Source organism: Notechis scutatus, chromosome 11 (assembly GCF_049901735.1).
Source record: "Notechis scutatus isolate UNSWTSFEM ecotype Mainland chromosome 11, rNotScu1.2, whole genome shotgun sequence".
In the NCBI taxonomy this organism is placed as follows: Eukaryota; Metazoa; Chordata; class Lepidosauria; order Squamata; family Elapidae; genus Notechis; species Notechis scutatus.
Window position 1 is genome coordinate 7,432,932 of NC_142019.1, and position 20,076 is coordinate 7,453,007.

Genomic DNA, 20,076 nt, shown 5'->3' on the forward strand with positions numbered 1-20,076 from the left:
GCTAGTTTAGCCCAATTTTAGCAAGAAAACCGGTTTATGTTTCGGAAGTGCATATTCACTCTGGATTAAAACGACCTTCCTGATGGGGTTTTGTTCTGGTCTTTTTTTAAAAAAATACTTATTTTTTTTTTAATCTTCTCTTCTTTTCCTCTGCTTCAGACAATCCATCATCTGAAAAACCTGAGGAAGGGTCAGCGAAGGTCTTCAGTGCTTATCACTCATGCGGAAGACCTACCCAACCAGTTGGGAATCCATGAAGTGCAACGCCATATCTCTCACCATGCTAATGCACTCTGCCATTTCCACATAGCTGCAAGCATTAACCCCAACACTGGTGAATTCTGTATTTGTATTTTCTGCCTATCCTACAAAGTAGATGTCAGGTTTCCAAGTGGTTGAAATCCATTTAAAAAGAAAAGAACAAAGTCCATCTTCCAAGACAATTTCTTTTATTTTTAGGAAAGCATCAAATTGGCAAAGTCCGTGGTAATTCCAGATCTGATACAACCCGGAATTACCCCCACAATATTAGAAGTTAGAAACAACCCCCCAAAGTCACGTTCTCCAATAGAAGTAATTCAACGTTGCTTGATGTCATAAATCTCCACCTCAAGGGGCCTAAGCACGGACAGCTCGTTTTCCCACGGGAAGAAGAATCACCTAGCCTAAACAACTCTCTCTATCTCCACTCCTCCCCCCTTAAGAATGTGGCTAGCCCGAAACCCTTCCCCCATAACTGCCAAAGTAAGAAAAAGAATATATACTAAGCCTAACTAAAATGGCTACATGTAGGTCAGTTTCGGGTTTGACAGTAGAAGCTTGTCAATCTTTCCTCTATACTCTATGTACGCTAAGCAGAAGAATTTAGCTTTCTCTACAGTATAAGATCAGGCTTGCTGGTGCTTCAGACTTTGCAATGGACTTTTAAATTTAGTACTAGCTCTTAGACTTATATAGAGTGGTGCGGTGGCCTCGAAATGGAGCTGTCACCTCACAATCGGGAGGCTGTGAGTTCGATCCTAGGTAGAGGCAGATATTTCTCTCTCTGGGCACAATGAGAGTATATCTGCTGAATATAACTCCACACTGGTGACAGGACGGGCATCCGGCCAGGGAACACTCAGCTCCATTCAGTTGCCCAGACTTCACCCCGCAAGGGGTTATGGGATTGTTAAAAGAGGATGATGAATAGTACTTAGATTTATATATCATAGTGTTTTACAGCCCTCTCTAAGCGGTTTACTGAGTCTGCGTATTGCCCCCAACAATCTGGGTCCTTATTTTACCAGCCTTGGAAGGATGGAAGGCGGAGTCAACCTTAACCCAGTCAGGATCGAACTTCTGGCAGTGGGCAGAGGTTGCATGCAATGCTGCATTCTAACCACTGCGCCACCATGGCTCTTAATTTATACAAATTTATTTGTTTTACTTATAACACTTATTAGTCGCCCATTTTGCCACATGGTAACTCTGTGCAGCTTATGGCCTTAAAAGATAAAATTGTATAGTTTATAATAATATAGATATAAATTCTTTCTCCTGTCTTGTATAATTTCCTCAGCGTCTCAACCGACAGTCTTTAGTTATTATTTGCAAATTGCGGTTTAGCAGTAGCTTTTGCTTTTAGACTTGGAGTGCAGAGCAAACTCTTAGCAGGATGACTTTAAAAAAAATTGCAGAAGAAAAAAAAGAACAAGAGGAACAGGGAGCGAGGTGGAGAATATTACTCAAACACATGCACTTTGTCTCTTTGCTGCTTCTGTCATTTTGCAAATAAATATATGTGTAGGCTTCCCCTACCTAGATGTCTTATATACACCCAGTTTCAATAACTAGTGACCGAGGACAATAGTTGCAGATGTTGAATTTGATAGCTTGTGTTAATTTCCTCTTAAAAGCAGGTTTGGCACTGGGGAAATGGTTGATAACTGTTCCGAGCTGTTGTAACATCCTTTTAAGGAAGCCCATTTCCCAAGTGCCTAAAAACATTGAATAACTTCGTAAAAGTCTAAATCAATCTTGGCTTTTTTTTTCACCCCAAACTGTCCCTTCTTCAGATATTCCGCCGGCTTTGGTGAAGACTGCTTTTAATTTCGACGAAGGCAGCGAAGGCTTTGTGGTTCATTGGCTAAATAATAAGGAATTCCATTTTACATCCTCCACGGAAATATTTATGCAGCACTTACGAGAACTGGCAGATCAGCAGATGAAAAGAGCGGAAGAAGATGTGTTTGAAAGAGGAGGCGAAGAGAAAGAGAGAGGCTTGCTCATGAAACTTGATCATGGTTAGTTGCAGATTTGTCTCCTTTCCTCAACCACCCGAGTAGTTGTAGCTGAGGATGGAGATGGTTACACTTGACTAACAATATCGCTTTGACTTCTAGTCCTTGACACAGTTCATTTGGTTCAGTAGTGGGATTCAAAAAAAATTTACTACCAGTTCTGTGGGCGTGGCTTGGTGGGCGTGGTGTGTCTTAGTGGGTGTGGCTTGGTGGGTGTGACAGGGGAAGGATACTGTAAAATCTTCATTGCCACCCCGTTCCTGGGGGAAGCTTACTGCAAAATCCCCATTCCCTCCCCACCCCACTAACCTGCTTTCCAGCTCCGTTCTCCTGCGCAGAGCAACCAAAGAAGACCCAGCCAATCAGCTGGGACTCGGGAGGCAGAGAATAGATGGAGGCAGGGCCAGTCAGAGGTGGGATTGGCCGGTTCTCAAAATTTCTGCTACCGTTTCTCCAGAACTGGTCAGAACCTGCTGAATACCACCTCTGATTTGGTTGTACATGTAGTCCTTGACATGGTTCATTTAGTAACCGTTCAAGGTTTACAACAGCACGGACAAAAGTGCTTCGTGATTGTTTTTCACACTCAAGACCATCTCTATGGTCCTGTGATCGAAATTCAGACGCCGGACAATAGAATCATATTTATGACGGTTGCCGTGTCCCTGTGTCACGTGGTCAGCTTTTGTAACCTAGCAAGCAAAGTTCAATGGGGAAGACAAATTCACTCAACAATGAGGTTACTAACTTGAGAACTGTAACGATTGTGGCAAGAAAGGTCATAGCAACAGAAATTTGGGGCTCAATTGGGATTGTAAGTCGAAGACCACATGTAGTGAGAAATGTTTAATAAGTATTCAGATTTCCTGACCTTGGTGCACTTTTATGATCAACCAACTCATGTTCTCGCAAGTCAATGAAATAATAAGGCAAAATTGTCCTTGTTTCTACCCTGTTTCTCCAACAATATGGCCTCCCCCAATAGGAAGTCCCAGCATGTTTTATAGGCATGAAATGAAATTAAGCCCCTCCCCCCAAATTAAGGCCTATATTAAAACATGCGAAATGGCGGGGGAATGGTGGGGGGGCTTGCCGTTAGGAAGTACTTTTGTTGCACACCCGGATATGGTGCTGCCTGCCTTGACCCCGATACAAAGTGCCCCATCAACGCCAAGGTCAACATCCAAGCCGTCACCGGCCGCCCAAAGATGCAAGGGGGGGGAATTAAGTCACCCCCGAAAAGACAGCCTAGCCATTTTTTCGGGGCTCAAAAAAAAAATAAGACCCGGCCTTATTATATGAGAAACATGGTATATATTCCCTCCTAGAAGCTTCTATTAAACCTTTTTTGTAGCAATTTGTTCTCAGTCCTCAGAATAGGAAATGCTGAATGAGGGTAGTCTGGTATTTTGTATCCCACTTCCTTTCTCTTTCGTTGTTCGCAACGCAACAACAGGCAACACAACGGCTCCTGATCTTTTGATTTTTTCTTCTAGAGTTGTCTCTGGACAGAGAGTCCGAAACGGGGACCGGCTCCTCAGATCATGAGGATGGAGAAAAGGAGGGAAGTCCCAAAATCCTTTCTCCAGCTGCTTCACCCGTTCCTCTTCCTACCATCTTGCTCGACCGGAAGATTGAAATTCTGCTTAAAGAATGGAACCAAAATCCAGACATGCTCTTCACCATTCACCCCGTGGATGGGACCTTTTTAGTGTGGCACGTGAAACATCTAGATGAATACAGCCCAGGCATCTTTCGGCAAGTCCAGGTAGATGCATCTTCCAAGCCCTTCGTGGTCTCCTCTTGATGTCCACTTGCCCGCAGATGCTATTTGCTGATTATTATTATTTTTCTAAGTGCAGGTTAAATGCAATGATGCATTGAACGGCTGCCTCTAAGTTTTGTCCTAGCATTTAACAATTCATAGGATTTTTTAAAATACGATTCACAGGAAAGAGGTGGTTGGGTTTGATGTTGAGGGTTGTTCTTTCTTTAAAAAAGAGGGTATTTCTTCATTCCCCCAACACTGTCTTAGGCCTAAGAAATTTACACCCACGTAGTAGGCTGTATTGCTATTGTCGCCTTTCTCACCTTCTCATCTTTGCTACTACCGTGTTTCTCATATAATAAGGCTGGGTCTTATTTATTTTTGAGCCCTGAAAAAATGGCTAGGCCGTCTTTTCGGGGGTGACTTAATCCCCCCCTTGCATCTTCGGGCGGGCGGACAGCGATGGCTTGGATGTTGACCTCGGCGTTGGTGGGGCACTTCGTATCGGGGTCAACGCAGGCAGCACCATATCTGGGTGTGCAACAAAAGTACTTCCTAGCAGTAAGCCCCCCCCCCCCACCATCCCCCCCCCCATTTCACATGTTTTAATATAGGCCTTAATATGGGGGGAGGGGCTTAATTTCATTTCATGCCTATAAAACATGCTGGGACTTCCTATTGGGGGAGGCTGTATTGTTGGAGAAACAGGGTATCTTCTCCTGTTGGTATCTGAGGATTTATCATTTGTTGTTTGTATCTTATGATGAATGATCGTAACTAAGATTTATGATCTAGAACCCTATCACCTCGTTGTTGTATGTTGTTACGCTGAGAGCTTATGCACCGGAGACAAATTCTTTGTGTGTTCAGTCATACTTGACCAATAAAGAATTACCTTCTCTCCTCTCCTCTCCCTATTCCTATTCTATCTTGTTCTGATAATGTGTGGAAGCAAACATTGGATAGAAAATTGTCCCACAATGTCAAAGTTTGCCTTGCACCTTGAAAAAAAAACAGTTGGATTTGACTAGCCCCATGCGACATGCCCAACACTGAACCAAATTTGCACTGGCCATGGTACGTATGCAGACACCCACTATAAGTGAGACAAAATTCCATCGCCGAATTGTGATTTGGGGCCAAAAAACAAACTATCCAACCTATAGAGGCAGAGTGCCAAAACAGGGCCTATTATAGAGATTTCCTGGGTGTGCAAGTGAAGCAAAAATTTATATATGTAATCTAGACATAGGTTTATAATATTTTAGACTAGCTGGATACCTGTGCTTCACTGCGAAACTGTGTGATTGGGGTTAGTTTTGGTGGAGGAAAATAAGGGGGGAAATCTGCCTCTGCCTACTAGCATCCATTGGTATTCATCTGGCTAGCCTCCTGTCAGTGTGTGAAAAAGTTGAGGGCTGTTTGGAAACTGAAACAGTATTTGCTGTGTGAGCAAGAAGGAGACAGCAAGGAGCCTGGGCATGGTTTAGCTCAACTGTTCTATACTAAAGCTGCTTGGTGCTCTGAAACTGAAACTGAAACTAAAACTGAAACTCCTCTCCTCTGCTTGTGTTTTGCATTTGGAAGAGATTTCTTTTCAGATGGGGGAGGGGGAGTAGAACTCCTTAGCATCAGAGCATATTAATAATAATAACATAGGAAATACTAATGCTCTGATGGTCATTTCAAAAAATCCTTTCTTAGCGAGCACCTAGAAGCCAAGAGGAAGATACGAGCCAAATTTCGAGTTTGTAGGCTTTACAGTTCTAGAGATTTTGTGATGATGCGTGAGTGATATTTCACTTTTATACTTTATATATATATATATATATATGTTTTCTGAGGTTTCGCGGGTATTTGTATGTGGATCTTTGGTTATTCGGGTTCTCTCCCGCGTAAGATTCAAAGTATCTAGGCAACGTTTCGGCGAGGTCCCACTCGCCATCTTCAGGCTGGTGCTTTCGGCTTAGTGCCAGTGCAAGCAGTGTGTGACCGGAGCTGCCATCTCTCTATATATACCACAACAAAAGAACTCACAAGCCCATCACACAACCCATTACCCAAGCCGTTAAAACACAAGAGGCTAACGACCCAGGAGATGACAGCACAAGATCCAGGATATCTCTACAACAAAAGGCCATTACACAGCCCATTATACCAACATCAACTCCATCAACCAATCAAGAGGCTGCAGCACAGCCAACCAGCCCAGCACACCATCCCCCACCACTCGTATATATAGAGATGGCAGCTCCGGTCACACACTGCTTGCACTGGCACTAAGCCGAAAGCACCAGCCTGAAGATGGCGAGTGGGACCTCGCCGAAACGTTGCCTAGATACTTTGAATCTTACGCGGGAGAGAACCCGAATAACCAAAGATCCATATATATATATATGTGGATCTTTGGTTATTGAGTTTCTCCAGCGTAAGATTGGAAGTATCTGGAACGTTCGATGAAGTCTCATTCATCATCTTCAGGCTTCTGTCTTCAGCTCTGTGCTTCTCACTCTGAGAAGCACAGAGCTGAAGACAGAAGCCTGAAGATGATGAATGAGACTTTCATCGAAACGTTGCCTAGATACTTCCAATCTTACGCGGGAGAAAACCCGAATAACCAAAGATCCACATACAAATACCGCGAGAACCTCAGAAAACATATATATATATATATATATATATATATATAGAGAGAGAGAGAGAGAGAGAGAGATTTTGCAGTTTGTATTTTTAATCTCCTTTTGTTTTCATCGAAATGTGATGTGAATGCACCATGCGATAAATAAAACAGGTAAATGTCCTTCCTCTTCTTTCTAGGTTTCCTTTTCTTCTCAGATTCCCGTGGCCTTCCCATCAGGCGACGCCAGCTCCCTCAGTAAACATATCATGATGTATGCCTGCCCGACCTTCTTGAAGGAAAGCAGTGGTGCCCCAGCGTGGAAAAGAACTAGCATTTCAGACAGCCTGTCTGGATGTAGACCCAGCAGATTCCAGGATCAGTCCAGCGGAAACCTGTCCACTCCCACCGTCATGATGATTTCCAAACACATCGACGGATCTTTAAACCAGTGGGCCGTTTCTTTCGCGGACAAATCCGCCTTTACCACGGTCCACACCGTAACTCACAAGTTTCGGTACTGCGGCCATCGGTTCCACCTCAATGACCTGGCTTGCCATTCGGTGCTCCCGCTGCTGCTGACCTCGTCCCACCACAATGCTCTTCTGACTCCCGAGGTTGACGCCCCGTGGGATTTGGAAGGACTGAGTAAATCGGCGGATCCCATGCGTCCCACTCTGAGGACCCCCGCCAAGCAGCACCTTCAAAATGCAGCCACCCGTACGTTCTACAACCCGGATGCGATCTACAGTGAACTGATCCTTTGGCGAGTGGATCCCATTGGGCCTTTGTCCTACACGGGAGGAGTATCGGAACTGGCGCGCATTAATTCTCTCCATACTTCTGCTTTCTCGAACGTGGCCTGGCTCCCAACTCTTATCCCTAGCTATTGTCTGGGTCAGTACGATAATCTCATCTCTCGCTGCATAGGAAGTAAGACTATTCATTCTCCCTTTGTCACATGCAAGTAACCAAGAACGGGAGTTGAGTGCAAAGCTCTAAAAGTTTATTAGATACAGATTAACAGAGTTGGGAGGGATCTTACAGGTCATCTAGTCCAACCCCCTGCCCAAGCAGGAAACCCTACACCATTTCTGACAAAGGGCAGTCCAATCTCTTCTTTAAAGCCTCCAGTGATGAAGCTCCCACAACTTCCAAAGACAACTTCACTTCATTGGTTGATTGCTCTCACTGTCACAAAGTTTCTCCTTATTTCCAGGTTGAATCTCTCCAGTTTCCATCCATTATTCCTTGTCTGGCCTTCAGGTGCCCCTGCTCAAGCACCTTATAGGTCATCTAGTCCAACCCCCTGCCCAAGCAGGAGACCCTACACCATTTCTGACAAATGGCAGTCCAGTCTGTTCTTGAAAGTCTCAAGTGATGAAGCTCCCACAACTCCCGAAGACAACTTCACTTCATTGGTTGATTGTTCTCACTGTCAGAAAGTTTCTCCTTATTTCCAGGTTGAATCTCTCCTTGTTCAGTTTCCATCCATTATTCCTTGTCTGGCCTACAGGTGCTTTGGAAAATAGCTTGACCCTCTCCTCTCTGTGGCAGCCCCTCAAATATTGGAACACTACTATCATGTTTCCCCTGGTCCTTCACCTTACATGGTACCGGTACTTCTACACCAGAATCTGATGTAGTAACAGTCATGCCAAATTGGTGCTTAAATAAAGATCAGCAGAATTTATGAAGGGTTGAGGTGTCATGTAGCTTCATAAGGACTACAAGCTGATGATGTGTTTAACTCTGCCCTTGAGCCCAGCCTGCTCCTTTCCTACACCCAGTGGAACGACTTGCCTTCAGAAGTTGCGGGTGCTCCAACACTGGAGGGTTTTTAAGAAGGGATTAGACAAGCATTTGTCTGAAATGTTACAGGGTTTCTTGCCTGAGTAAGGGTTGGACTAGAAGACCTCCAACTTTGTTATTCTGTTACAAAGTCCTAAACTGTATGTGTAGAAGAGAGATTAACATGCTAGTTGTACAACTGTCAGCTCTCCTGGATAAACCGGACAGGAAATATGACCTGATAAGCTAAATCTGATTTATTGTAAGGCTACAATAGAATCTTGCAGGTCTAAAAGTACAAAACTTCCCACTGCTACTTTTAACTCCTTAATGTATCACAGCAGGTCCTTCCTAAGTTTCTTCTTCTAACTCCTCACTCTCTTCTCTATTTTTTTCCTAGACATTTCCTCTCTTTTCATTCTCACATTCCATGACAACAGTCCTTGAAGGTTTCAAATGCTGGAGCTGGCATACCCTTAGTTTTATTTTCTCTAAAACCAGATGTTTGATTTTTTTTTTTGTTTTTGTTTTTTATTGCAAGGAGGGAAAAGGCTGCTATCCTTTTGCAATTAGATCTTTGGGGGTTTTCACTTTCCACGGGGTAGGAAATAACCAACAGCTTGTCTAATAATAATCATTGAACTGCACGGCTCTTACTCGACGCTAACTTGTTCTTGAATTAGGGACATACTGCAATTCGGCCAGCGCCTGCTTCGTGGCATCCGACGGGAAGAACTTGAGGCTGTATCAAGCTGTGGTCGATGCTCGGAAGCTCTTAGATGAACTCAGTGATCCCGGAGCCTCTGTAAGTTTCACGGGCTGATTTGATTTGATATGACTTGACTTCGACTCTTTAGTCTCTATTCTACTCTACTGTATAGCACAGGTAGCTCTCGACTTATAACCGTAATTGAAACCAGAATTTCCGTTGCTAAGCAAGGCAGCAGTTAAGTGAGATAGGCCCAATTTTCCAAACTTTTTTTAACCACGGTTGTTAAGTGAATCATGGCAGTTGTTAAGTCGATCACAGGATCGTTGCCCAAAATCCGGCTTTCCCCTGTTGACTTCACTTGTGGGAAGCCCGCTGAGAAGGTCACAAATAGGGATCATTGTAATCCCAGGGTTGCTATAACCCTCATAAACAAATGATGGCTGCCGCATCTAATTTTGATCCCGTGACAATGAGGCTGCTGTGGCATCATAAGTGTGAGGACTGGTTTGAAGCAGGGGTGGGCTGCTGGGGGTTCGCAGAGGTTTGGGAGAGCCCCTAGCTAAGATTCTGTGCAGTTCGGAGCAACCCCCAAATCCCACTCCTGGCTGGCCCCACCCACCCCACCCCACCCCACCCCTCCCAGGAATCCCCACATGACCCGTTTTGGATGCAGGTTAAGTGCAGAGCACGGGAGGGCAAAAAACAACCTCCCAGAAGTTCAAGAAGCCCAGAAATGGGCCTGTTTCTGGCTTCCAGAGAGCCTCCAGAGCGCGGGGAGGCCATTTTCGCCCTCTCCCGGAGACTCGAGGAAAGCCTCCGGAGCCCAGGAAGGGCAAAAATGCTCCCTTCCCCTCAGCCATGGTGCAGGAGGCCAACTAGGCCACGCCCACCATGGGCCACGCCCACCACCCAGCAACTAGGCAGAAAACCCTTTGCTGAAATTTTTGAAGCCGACCCCTGGTTTTAAGTCACCTTCCTCAACGTTGTAATGTCAACCAATGGCTCAACGGATGATTTTAAGTCGAGGAGTACCTGTATCCTACTCTGCTCTGCTTTATTCTACTCCCAATGTAGATTCAGACTTAAAGCTGTTGTTTACCAATGTTGTTTAAAGTATTTGACGGTGCTGGGTTTGCTCATGTTTTCCTGCTTTAGAAACTGATCGGAGAAGTGTTCAACATTGTAAGCCAGCAGTCCACAGCTCGGCCAGGATGCATTATTGAGCTGGATGTCATAACTGACCAGGTAAATCACTTACCTATTGTAGCGTAGACAACAAATCTTAAGTTTTACTTCTTAAGATTCCAAAGGTACCTGACAGCCAGTATTAGAAGCAATTAAATAGCAATAGCTCTTGTATACCGCTCTGTTCTGTCTCACCTGTGACCACGAGGTGAGAGTCCAAATTTCTAAAGGAATATAAATAAACAGACAGGACCAGGAACGACAGAGTTAAATTCTTTTGGCTGGAGAAGTCCTTGGCAGTCTTCCAAAAGCTGCCTGCAAAGTCCGATAACAAGACAAGACCATAAATCAAAAGCAAACGCCGCACAGAGAATTTGTCAAAGCTTCTATTCCAAATAAACAAATCGTCCCGAACGAGGATTCAGAGCTAACACGCCCTCTTTTATATCCTGAGGGGCGTGTCAGTCTCAAGTCAGTCCCTGATTTGACATTTCCTTTTACGTTGTATTTCACGCTTCTGCCTGCGTCTTTGCCTTGCATCAAACCAGCATTCCTCGGCTTGATCCTCAGCCAAGGACTCCGACACTCTCACCTGATTATCTGCCGACACCTGAGGCACAACTAGGGAGGAAGGTCCTGGGGAGGAAGATGATTCCGACTCTTCCAGCAAAGCAGGCTCAAACCTCAGAGCCAAATCCTCCTCTTCCTCCTGACTCACGTCTGTGTCTCCCAGCAAAGCAGGCTCAACCTCAAGGCCAAATCCTCCTCTTCCTCATTACTTGAGCCTGTGTCTTCTAACAGAGCAGGCTCAAACCTCCGAGTCACAACACCGCTCCATAGCTTTTTACAGTATTTTCTGGGTGGTTTACAATGTCAGCGTATGATCCCCAACAATCTGGATCCTCATTTTACTGACCTTGGAAGGATGGAAGCTGAGTCAACCTTGAGACAGTCACGATCGAACTGCTGGCAGTGGGTAGAGTTAGCCTGCAGTACTGCATTCTAACCACTGCACCACCAAGTTCTCCATGAATCTGTTCGCCTACCACCCCTTTTAAAACCATCTAAATTGGTACCTAATCATTCGTGTTATTACAGCTGCAAGATTATTAATTGCCCAAACATGGAAGTTAAACGGAATACCGAACATTTAGTCAGTAATAGAAAAGATTTTTCAGTGCACTCAGCTAGATGGTATGACATTGGAATTGAAGGAGCTAGACACTTCAGAATTGTATGCGGTATGGGAAAAATGTTATGTATGGAGGGATATGAAAGGAAGTCTAGAAAATGTGAACTAGAATTTAAGAAGAGATTGTATTGCAACATAATGTCTAAGATAGAAATCGATACAAAGAACAAATGTAAATATGTATATAGCTGTATATATGTATATAAATATTTTTATATTTTTGATGATATTTTGCTCATATAACAATGTAAAGACTGAGATATATGTCAAAAAGACCACCACGTTCAAACTTAATTTCAATAAAAAGTATTTAATTTTATAAAAATCCATCTAAATTGGTGACCATCCTTAGATCCAAGGACAGAAACTTAGATGGCTCAACTACGCAAAATGTAAAGAAATTTCTGCCTTTTATTCGTCCTGAATCTTCCCATAGTAATTGTAAGGGGTGCTTCAAGAAGAAACAAACAGTAAAATATCTTGGTATAAAGATATTCTACAATTTGTTCCTTTTTCATACCTTGGGGAATTCCATTACCTGAGCATGAAAGTGTTAAATGATAATCCCAATTCCCTTTTCAAAAGGCAACTGAACTTGTTTTTTCTTGATGGTGTTTCTCTTCTAAATCTAAGAGGCTTCTTCAGTTTTGACTGAAGAAGCTTCTTGGATCAGAAATAAAGAAGCTTCTTGGATGAGAAGCGAAACGTCTTCAAGGAAAAACAAAGAAAGTCCAGTTGCCTTTTGAAAAAGCATCTTTGGGACAACCATGACCTGGGTGACTGAGAATCTCCATTGACTCCATTGAATCCCATCAGGGGTCTTCAAACTTGGCAGCTTTAAGACTTATGGACTTCCACTCCCAGAATTCCTCCTCCAGTCATGTTAGCTCAGAAATTCTGGGAGTTCAAGTCCACAAGTCTTAAAGCTGCCAAGTTTGAAGACCCTTGTGTTCAATGATAGACTAACCTATTTGTGTAAAGCTCATATGCCAAAATGCCTAATACCGTGAATAGCACTGTAAATAATTACTTGGAAAGTTCTAATTTGCTTATATTTTCTTGACTCTGCTTCCAGTGCGGGTCCAACACACAATTACTTCACGTCTTTCAAGAAGACTTCATTTTGGGGTACAAGCTGCAGAAGGAAGAGGTGGAGCGGAAGGAAACGGAGATATTTTTCCAACCTTCTACAGGTCTTGTGATGCTTTTTGTAAGCTAATTGTATCTGTAAACCTGGCTTTTCAGAAAGATGGGGTTTATACCTAATGCTAAAGTGAGCAGAGAGGCGGTCTAGAGGTAAAGTTCTCACCTCACAATCAGAAGGCAGTGAGTTCAATCCTAGGTAGTGGTAGATATTTCTCTCTCTCTGGGCACAAAGAGAAAATATTTGCTGTGAGCTCCATGTAGGCGTCAGGAAGGGCATCTGGCCAGTAAATGCTCAGCTCCATTCAGTCACAGATTCCACCCTGATACAAGAGATTTCAGGGTCTTTAAAAGGAAAAAATATATATACAATGCTAAACTATAATCTGGTTTCCAGTCTGTGGCTTGATATGAGGTGTGAAGACTAGCAATCTGATGGAAGCATTATATGAGATTTAATGATGACCGATTTAAAAAAAAAAAGATTAAAAATTAAAAATGGCTGTCCAACCAACTGCTGAGCCGTTGTAATGAAGGAAAGGAGAATGAGGATTTGGAACTTGGTTATGGATCAAGGTCTCATTCAGTCATGAAATACATGACATGGTTGGTTGGGTAGGGTTGCAATCTCAGCTGAATCTCTACTCTAGAATAGAATAGAATAGAATAGAATAGAATAGAATAGAATAGAATAGAATAGAATAGAATAGAATACCTTTATTGTCATTGCATTCAAAATACAATGAAATTTGAAAGCTACTCCAGCATTATTATTATTATTATTATTATTATTATTATTATTATTATTAATATTATTATTATTTTATTATTATTATTATTATTATTATTATTATTATTATTATTATTTATTATATTATTATTATTATTATTATTATTATTATTATTATTATTATTATTATTATTAATTTATTATTTATTATTATTAAAACTTAGTCTAAAACCTATTTAAAACATGTATTGTTAGATAGTTTAAAAATGCCACTTTATATATCGAACTAAATCACAAATGTACTGTTTGATTCAAGACAATTATTGCCTTGGAAAAGAAACTGTTTCTCAGTCTATTAGTCCTCATTTTAAGACACCTATAACGTCTCCCTGATGGTAACAATCCGAAATATGAATGGCCAGAATGAGAACGGTCTGTGGAGATTTTTTTGTGTGAGTAGAGAGTAGAGGTATGTACAGGATGGGAAATGTGTTCTCTTTCATACACATAACAAAGGCAGCGCAAGCAGGATTTGATTCGGCTGCTTTTAGGGGGAGAGTCACCATCTGGCCAAGCCATAATCCAGTAGTTCCTGGTTATCTCAGGTTTCAACCAAGCCAATTTCAGAGAAGTTTAGCAGGGTAAATAGCCACGTGTCTGCCTTCTTTATTACCACTGCAGGCTCAACCAGAGAATGCCCACTACTGTGATGCTCTTGTGAGATAGAGATAGATGATAGATAGATAGATAGATAGATAGATAGATAGATAGATAGATAGATAGATACCGTGTTTCTCCAACAATCGGCCTCCACCAATAGGAAGCCCCAGCATGATTTATTGGCATAAAATCAAATTAAGCCCCTCCCCCAAATTAAGGCCCATATTAAACATGCGAAATGGGAAATGGTGGGCTTGCCGTTTGGAAGTACTTTGTTGCATGCCGGATATGGTGCTGCCTGCGTTGGTGGAGCACTTCATTCGGGAGACCTTCGCCACTGTTAATTTCCCTTCTCCCTTGCTGCCGTGGCGTTACAGCAACGCCGCGGCATTTGGCGCAGCCACGTGCAGCCAGTCAGGGCTCCTCCCTGCAACCGGGCCCTGAGGAGACATTGGCTTCAGGCGCTCCTGTGGCGCCTTCCCTTTAGATGGTAAAGTGAATTATTTTAAAAACCTCCGCTCATCCTATCAGGGCCGTGCGAGCTGAGCAGAGCCGGGAAAGCAAGCCGCGGGTGTTTCCTGGTTCTGCCCAGCCCGTGCGGCTCTGCTGCGGCCCTGGCGGGATGAGCGGAGGTTTTAAAATAATTCACTTTACCTTCTAAGGCAAGGGAAAAAGCGCTCACAGACGCCTAACCAATATACCAACAACAAAGGCAAATCCTTAAGGTGGGCTGGAGGGAGGTGGCTACGTGCCCCCGGGCTGCTTCAATGCAAGGTCCTGACTTGCAGCATCCTGCCGTTGCCGCCGCGTCCTCCCTCTCCGACTGCGAAACTCGTGTGCTTCGCCAAACGCTCCGAGCGGCGAGCTCTTTCATACATAGAGAGAGAGGGAAAGGCGCCAGCGTGCTCCGAGAGGCTGGCTCTTTTCTCTAGCCGAGGCTGACAGGAAGTGCCTCCAGGGCCGTGGCAGGCAAGCCGTGGGTGTTTCCTGGTTCTCCCCAGCGCGCGGCTCTGCCACGGCCCTGGCGGGATGAGCGGAGGGCCCGGCGGGAGGCACTCGTTGCCTTGGTGACATTTCGGTGCCTCCGCCGCCTCCTCGCCCATCGCAGGTGGCGGTGGCGGCGGCGGCGCGGCGCTTCGCTGAGGAAAAGAAGACAGCGCAGCCACCTTGCTTGCTTTCCCACCTGCCCGCCCCAGATGGCCTCAGGAGCTGCCGACCCCTTTTCTCTAGCCGATTCTGACTGAATCTCTATCCGCTCCTTTATCCTCACGACCGGGGTCGGCAGTGGCGCTCTCTGGTGCGGCCACCTCAGCTTGCCAGCCTTGCCCCGCTATGAGGCGATACTGTGACAGCCGCTGCTGCCACACTCCCTTCTCTTTCCTCGCCTCTCCTCCCTTCGCCGGCAGGAGTGTGCGCGCCTGCTGCCACTGCCGCCGCTCCTGAGGCCATCTGGGGCGGGCAGGTGGGAAAGCAAGCAAGGTGGCTGCGCTGTCTTCTTTTCCCTCAGCGAGCGCCGCCGCTTCCGCCGCCACCTGCAATGGGCGGGGCGGCGGAGGCACCGAAATGTCACCAAGGCGAGTGCCTCCCCGCCCGGCCCTCCGCTCATCCCGCCAGGGCCGTGGCAGAGCCGCGCACTGGGGAGAACCAGGAAACACCCACGGCTTGCTTGCCACGGCCCTGGAGGCACTTCCTGTCAGCCTCGGCTAGAGAAAGAGCCAGCCTCTCGGAGCACGCCGGCGTCTTTCCCTCTCTCTCTATGTATGAAAGAGCTCGCCTCGCTCGGGGCGTTTGGCGAAGCACACGAGTTTCGCAGTCGGAGAGGGAGGAGCGGCAGCTAAAAGGGCGGCGGCAACGGCAGGATGCTGCAAGTCAGGACCTTGCATTGAAGCAGCCGGGGCACGTAGCCACCTCCCTCCAGCCCACCTTGAGGATTTGCCTTTTGTTGTTGGTATACTTGGCTTCAGGTGCTCCTGTGGCCACCCTCCCTTTGCCTTAGAAAGATAGATAGATAGATAGAGAGAGAGAGAGAGAGAGAGAGAGAGAAGAGAAGAGAAGAGAAGAGAAGAGAAGAGAAGAGAAGAGAAGAGAAGGATGTTATCTATTCTTGTGAGATGGCACAATGTTTATTTTTTATTGCAATATCAACTATGCAGTACGTTTTATTTCTCAACAGGCTATCGGCCTCCACCCTTCTCTGAAAAGTTCTATCTAATTGTAATTGAGAAGGACACCAATGGCTGCTCAATTCTTAACATGTGGCATTTGCACCTTAAGTCTGTCCAAGCCTGTTTAGGTGAGTGAAGCTCTTGCAGATTAATACAGTTGATTTCATGATCTCTGTAACTGTAGGTGTATTCACCTGTTTAACCACTTTTATACTGTTTCTGATCTGGAAAAAAAGATCCCTTACCCTGCTGTTAAGTCAGATCAGACTGCTGAAGAGCTTCGTAGGCTATAATGGAATGGTCATTAACTCAAGTCAAATTGTACCTGTGCACCTATGGAATTTGATTACCTTGATTGTGATCTTAAGCACATATATCAGGAATAAGTCCCATTGAACATGGTGCATGTCATGCACAGGAAATCAGGAGCCAAAGCGGTTCAAATGCATACATTTATAGCATGCTAAGATACTCTCTACAAGAATCTGAACTATTAACAGTCAGAGCGGGTTGGCGGTAGATAAGAGCTAATGCAATTCAAGGTGGCTGGACTTAGATGTCTTCTGGGCACAGAAGTCTTCGAGACAAATGACATGCTTGATCCTTCCCTCAAGCTTTGCCTCATCATCTCCTACGGTGTGAGGAGGCTTAGTCCTAAACGTAGAGATGGAAAGACCAGAAGCTCATCCCTAAAGTATGTTTGCAGACCGTTAAAAACCCATAACATAAAATGACTTTGTTTTGATCTGTTCACATATGCCTTGAATGTTTAATTTAAAAATAAAATAAAATAAAAACAGTCTGTCTTCATTCCATTAACATGGTTTGTCCGTTATGCTTCTTGAAAGGATCCTCTGTTGATGTTCATTCGTTGGGACACCAGTTAACTGTTCCTGGGCAGCCAATGGCTGATTCTTCTCCAGAAACTTCACCTGGCACAATGCCAATGCTGCGTTCTTCATCGGTGGCTAACCTTCAGACGGCTAGTAAACTTATACTGAGCTCCAGCCTGGTTTACAGTTGCCCCTTGGATCTGCCCCCTGGGGTGGAGGTGGTACGAGCTACTCCTTCTGCAGGTAAAATAGGAGGCTGGATAAACTAATTAGTGATACCCTTTGTGGATGGGCCCTTGTTATCACTAGCAAATTATGCAAATAGATTGGGAGCCATCCCCAGTTTATTATAAAATGAGGGGGGTATATAAATGTTTTAAATAAATATATTTAGCCATTTATATATAAAATAACTATATAAACTTATTGTCAGGTTTCCAAGTGGTGAAACCCATTCAAAAAGAAATAAGCAAAGTCCATCTTCCAAAACAAATTTCTTTTATTTAGGTAAGCGTCAAATTGGCAACGTCTGTTGTAATTCCGGATCTGACACCAGAATTACACCACATAATATTGGAAATTAGAAACAACCTCCCAAAAGTCACATTCCCCAATAGGAGTAAATCAATGTTGCCTGGTGTCATCAATCTCCACCTTCAGGTCTCAGCAGGGACCTGTCCCCACGGGAAGGAAAGTCACCTAGCCAAAACAATCCTCACTATCTAACCACTCCTCCCACCTTAGGAATGTGGCGAGCCCAAAACCCTCCCCCCTTTACCAGCAAAGAGATAGAAAGAAAAGGAATATATGGTTAGAATATAGAGCTAAATAAAATGGCTACACATATGTCAATTTCGGACTCGACACTTATATAGCTACCACTCTGGAGAGATTCCTGTAGAATAGGCACAAAACAATAAAGTAGCTAGTTTGAACTCTACATGCGTGGATCAGTCTGGTTGTTCACACCTGACAATAGACTTGCTTTGAAGTTTGCATTCATGACACTGGAGAGATTCCTGTAGATTAGGCACAAAACAATAAAGTAGCTAGTTTGAACTCTACATGCATGGATCAGTCTGGTTGTTCACGTCTGACAATAGACTTGCTTTGAAGTTTGTGTTCATGCAACTGTTGTTCCTAATCCTAACAATTATCTGATTTAATTCAGGGCACCTGAGCTCCTCCTCCATCTATCCTGTCTGCCTGGCCCCTTATTTGTTGGTGACGTCCTGTTCAGACAATAGAGTTAGATTCTGGAGGTGTTCCCTAGAGACTACAGAAAATGGCCAAGGTGGGTCAAAAGAAAGCTATTCCTGGAAAAAATGGCCTTTGATGAATGATGAGCAAGAAGATGCCACCAGCACCGTTTGCATTGTGGGGAGACCAGTTGCAGTTAGCTGCTCTTACACTGGCCGCTTGGCCGTAGCCTACAAGCAACCCATTCAGCCGAGTGGAGTTGTTTCCAAAGAATTTTCTATGCACGTGTGTATCTTTGAGTGCGAGTCCACTGGAGGATCGGAATGGGTTTTGGAACAGACCATCCATCTGGATGACCTCGTTAAAGTCGGGAATGTCCTGGATTCCAGGGTTAGCGTAGACAGCAACTTATTTGTCTACAGTAAATCCGAAATCTTTTTGAACAAAGACCGGTACCTTATCCCAAACATCAAGCACCTGGTCCACTTAGACTGGGTTTCCAAGGAAGACGGTTCACATATACTTACAGTCGGGGTTGGTGCAAATATATTCATGTACGGACGTGTCTCGGGAATTGTGACGGAACAAACCAGCAGCAAAGATGGTGTGGCGGTCATTACCTTACCGCTTGGCGGGAGCATCAAGCAAGGCATCAAGTCTAGGTGGATCCTTCTGAGATCCATTGATTTGGTGTCTTCAGTCGATGGCACCCCGTCCTTGCCCGTTTCCCTTTCTTGGGTGAGAGATGGCATCCTGGTGGTGGGAATGGACTGTGAAATGCATGTCTACGCCCAATGGAAGCACGTCCTAAAATCTAGGAATGCAGAAAGCAATGGTTTTCCTTGTGATGATTCCCCCATTACAGACCCATTCAAGGCTAGCTTGCTAGCCAAAAAAGCCAGCATCATTGACGGCACGGGCGTGGTGGATGATGTCTTCGGAACCCCCACCGTCATTCAAGATGGCGGGCTATTCGAAGCAGCTTTCGTGCTTTCGCCAACTCTGCCCCAGTATCATCCCACCCAGCTTCTAGAGCTGATGGACTTGGGGAAAGTCCGCAGGGCGAAAGCTATTCTCTCCCACCTCGTAAAATGCATCGCGGGCGAAGTCGCTATCGTGAGAGACCCAGAATCGGCCGGTGGGGGCTCCAAGCGCCATCTCTCCCGCACGATCAGCGTGAGTGGTAGCACAGCAAAGGATGCGATCACCACCGGGAAAGAAGGCACACGGGATTACACAGAGATCGATTCCATCCCACCGTTACCGTTGTACGCCTTGCTGGCAGCGGACCAAGACTCCACCTACAAAATAGAGGAAGCTCCTAAACAAACCAAAGACCTGGAACATCATAGGAAGAGGAAGGCTGAGGATCAATACTCTGATCTTTTCCAGGTCCAGCAGGTCACAACCGATGACTTCATTGATTTTGAGCCAGAGAGAAGAGAACATAAATCCAAAGTGATTAACCTTTCCCAATACGGCCCAACATACTTTGGCCAAGAACATGCCAGTGTCCTGTCAAGCCATTTAATGCACTCAAGTTTGCCTGGACTGACTCGGCTGGAGCAAATGTTCTTGGTAGCCCTAGCAGACACTGTGGCCACCACAAGTACTGAGCTGGATGAAAACCGAGACAAGCACTACTCAGGTAAATAAGTGGTCTAATCGGAATGGAATGGAATGGAATGGAATGGAATGGAATGGAATGGAATAGAATAGAATAGAATAGAATAGAATAGAATAGAATAGAATAGAATAGAATAGAATAGAATAGAATAGAATATGGAATGGGATGGGA

At 44.7% G+C, this 20,076-nt stretch overlaps 1 protein-coding gene across 9 annotated transcripts in view; it reads left to right on the forward strand.

The window, feature by feature from the left end:
- The window catches only part of DMXL2 (Dmx like 2), an 82,573-nt gene that overhangs the window by 23,739 nt on the left and 38,758 nt on the right, over positions 1-20,076 (forward strand). For all 9 annotated transcript variants that reach the window (XR_015750787.1, XM_087972678.1, XM_087972679.1 and 6 more), the window contains exons 9-18: positions 160-334; positions 2,058-2,285; positions 3,779-4,050; positions 6,868-7,564; positions 9,142-9,263; positions 10,326-10,415; positions 12,623-12,740; positions 16,254-16,373; positions 17,094-17,321; positions 18,250-19,926. Coding sequence is in view for 8 of the 9 variants with exons in the window: in XM_087972678.1 (XP_087828804.1) it covers positions 160-334; positions 2,058-2,285; positions 3,779-4,050; positions 6,868-7,564; positions 9,142-9,263; positions 10,326-10,415; positions 12,623-12,740; positions 16,254-16,373; positions 17,094-17,321; positions 18,250-19,926 (3,727 nt within the window). In the remaining variant the exon portion in view is untranslated. The remainder of the gene's footprint in view (positions 1-159; positions 335-2,057; positions 2,286-3,778; positions 4,051-6,867; positions 7,565-9,141; positions 9,264-10,325; positions 10,416-12,622; positions 12,741-16,253; positions 16,374-17,093; positions 17,322-18,249; positions 19,927-20,076) is intronic.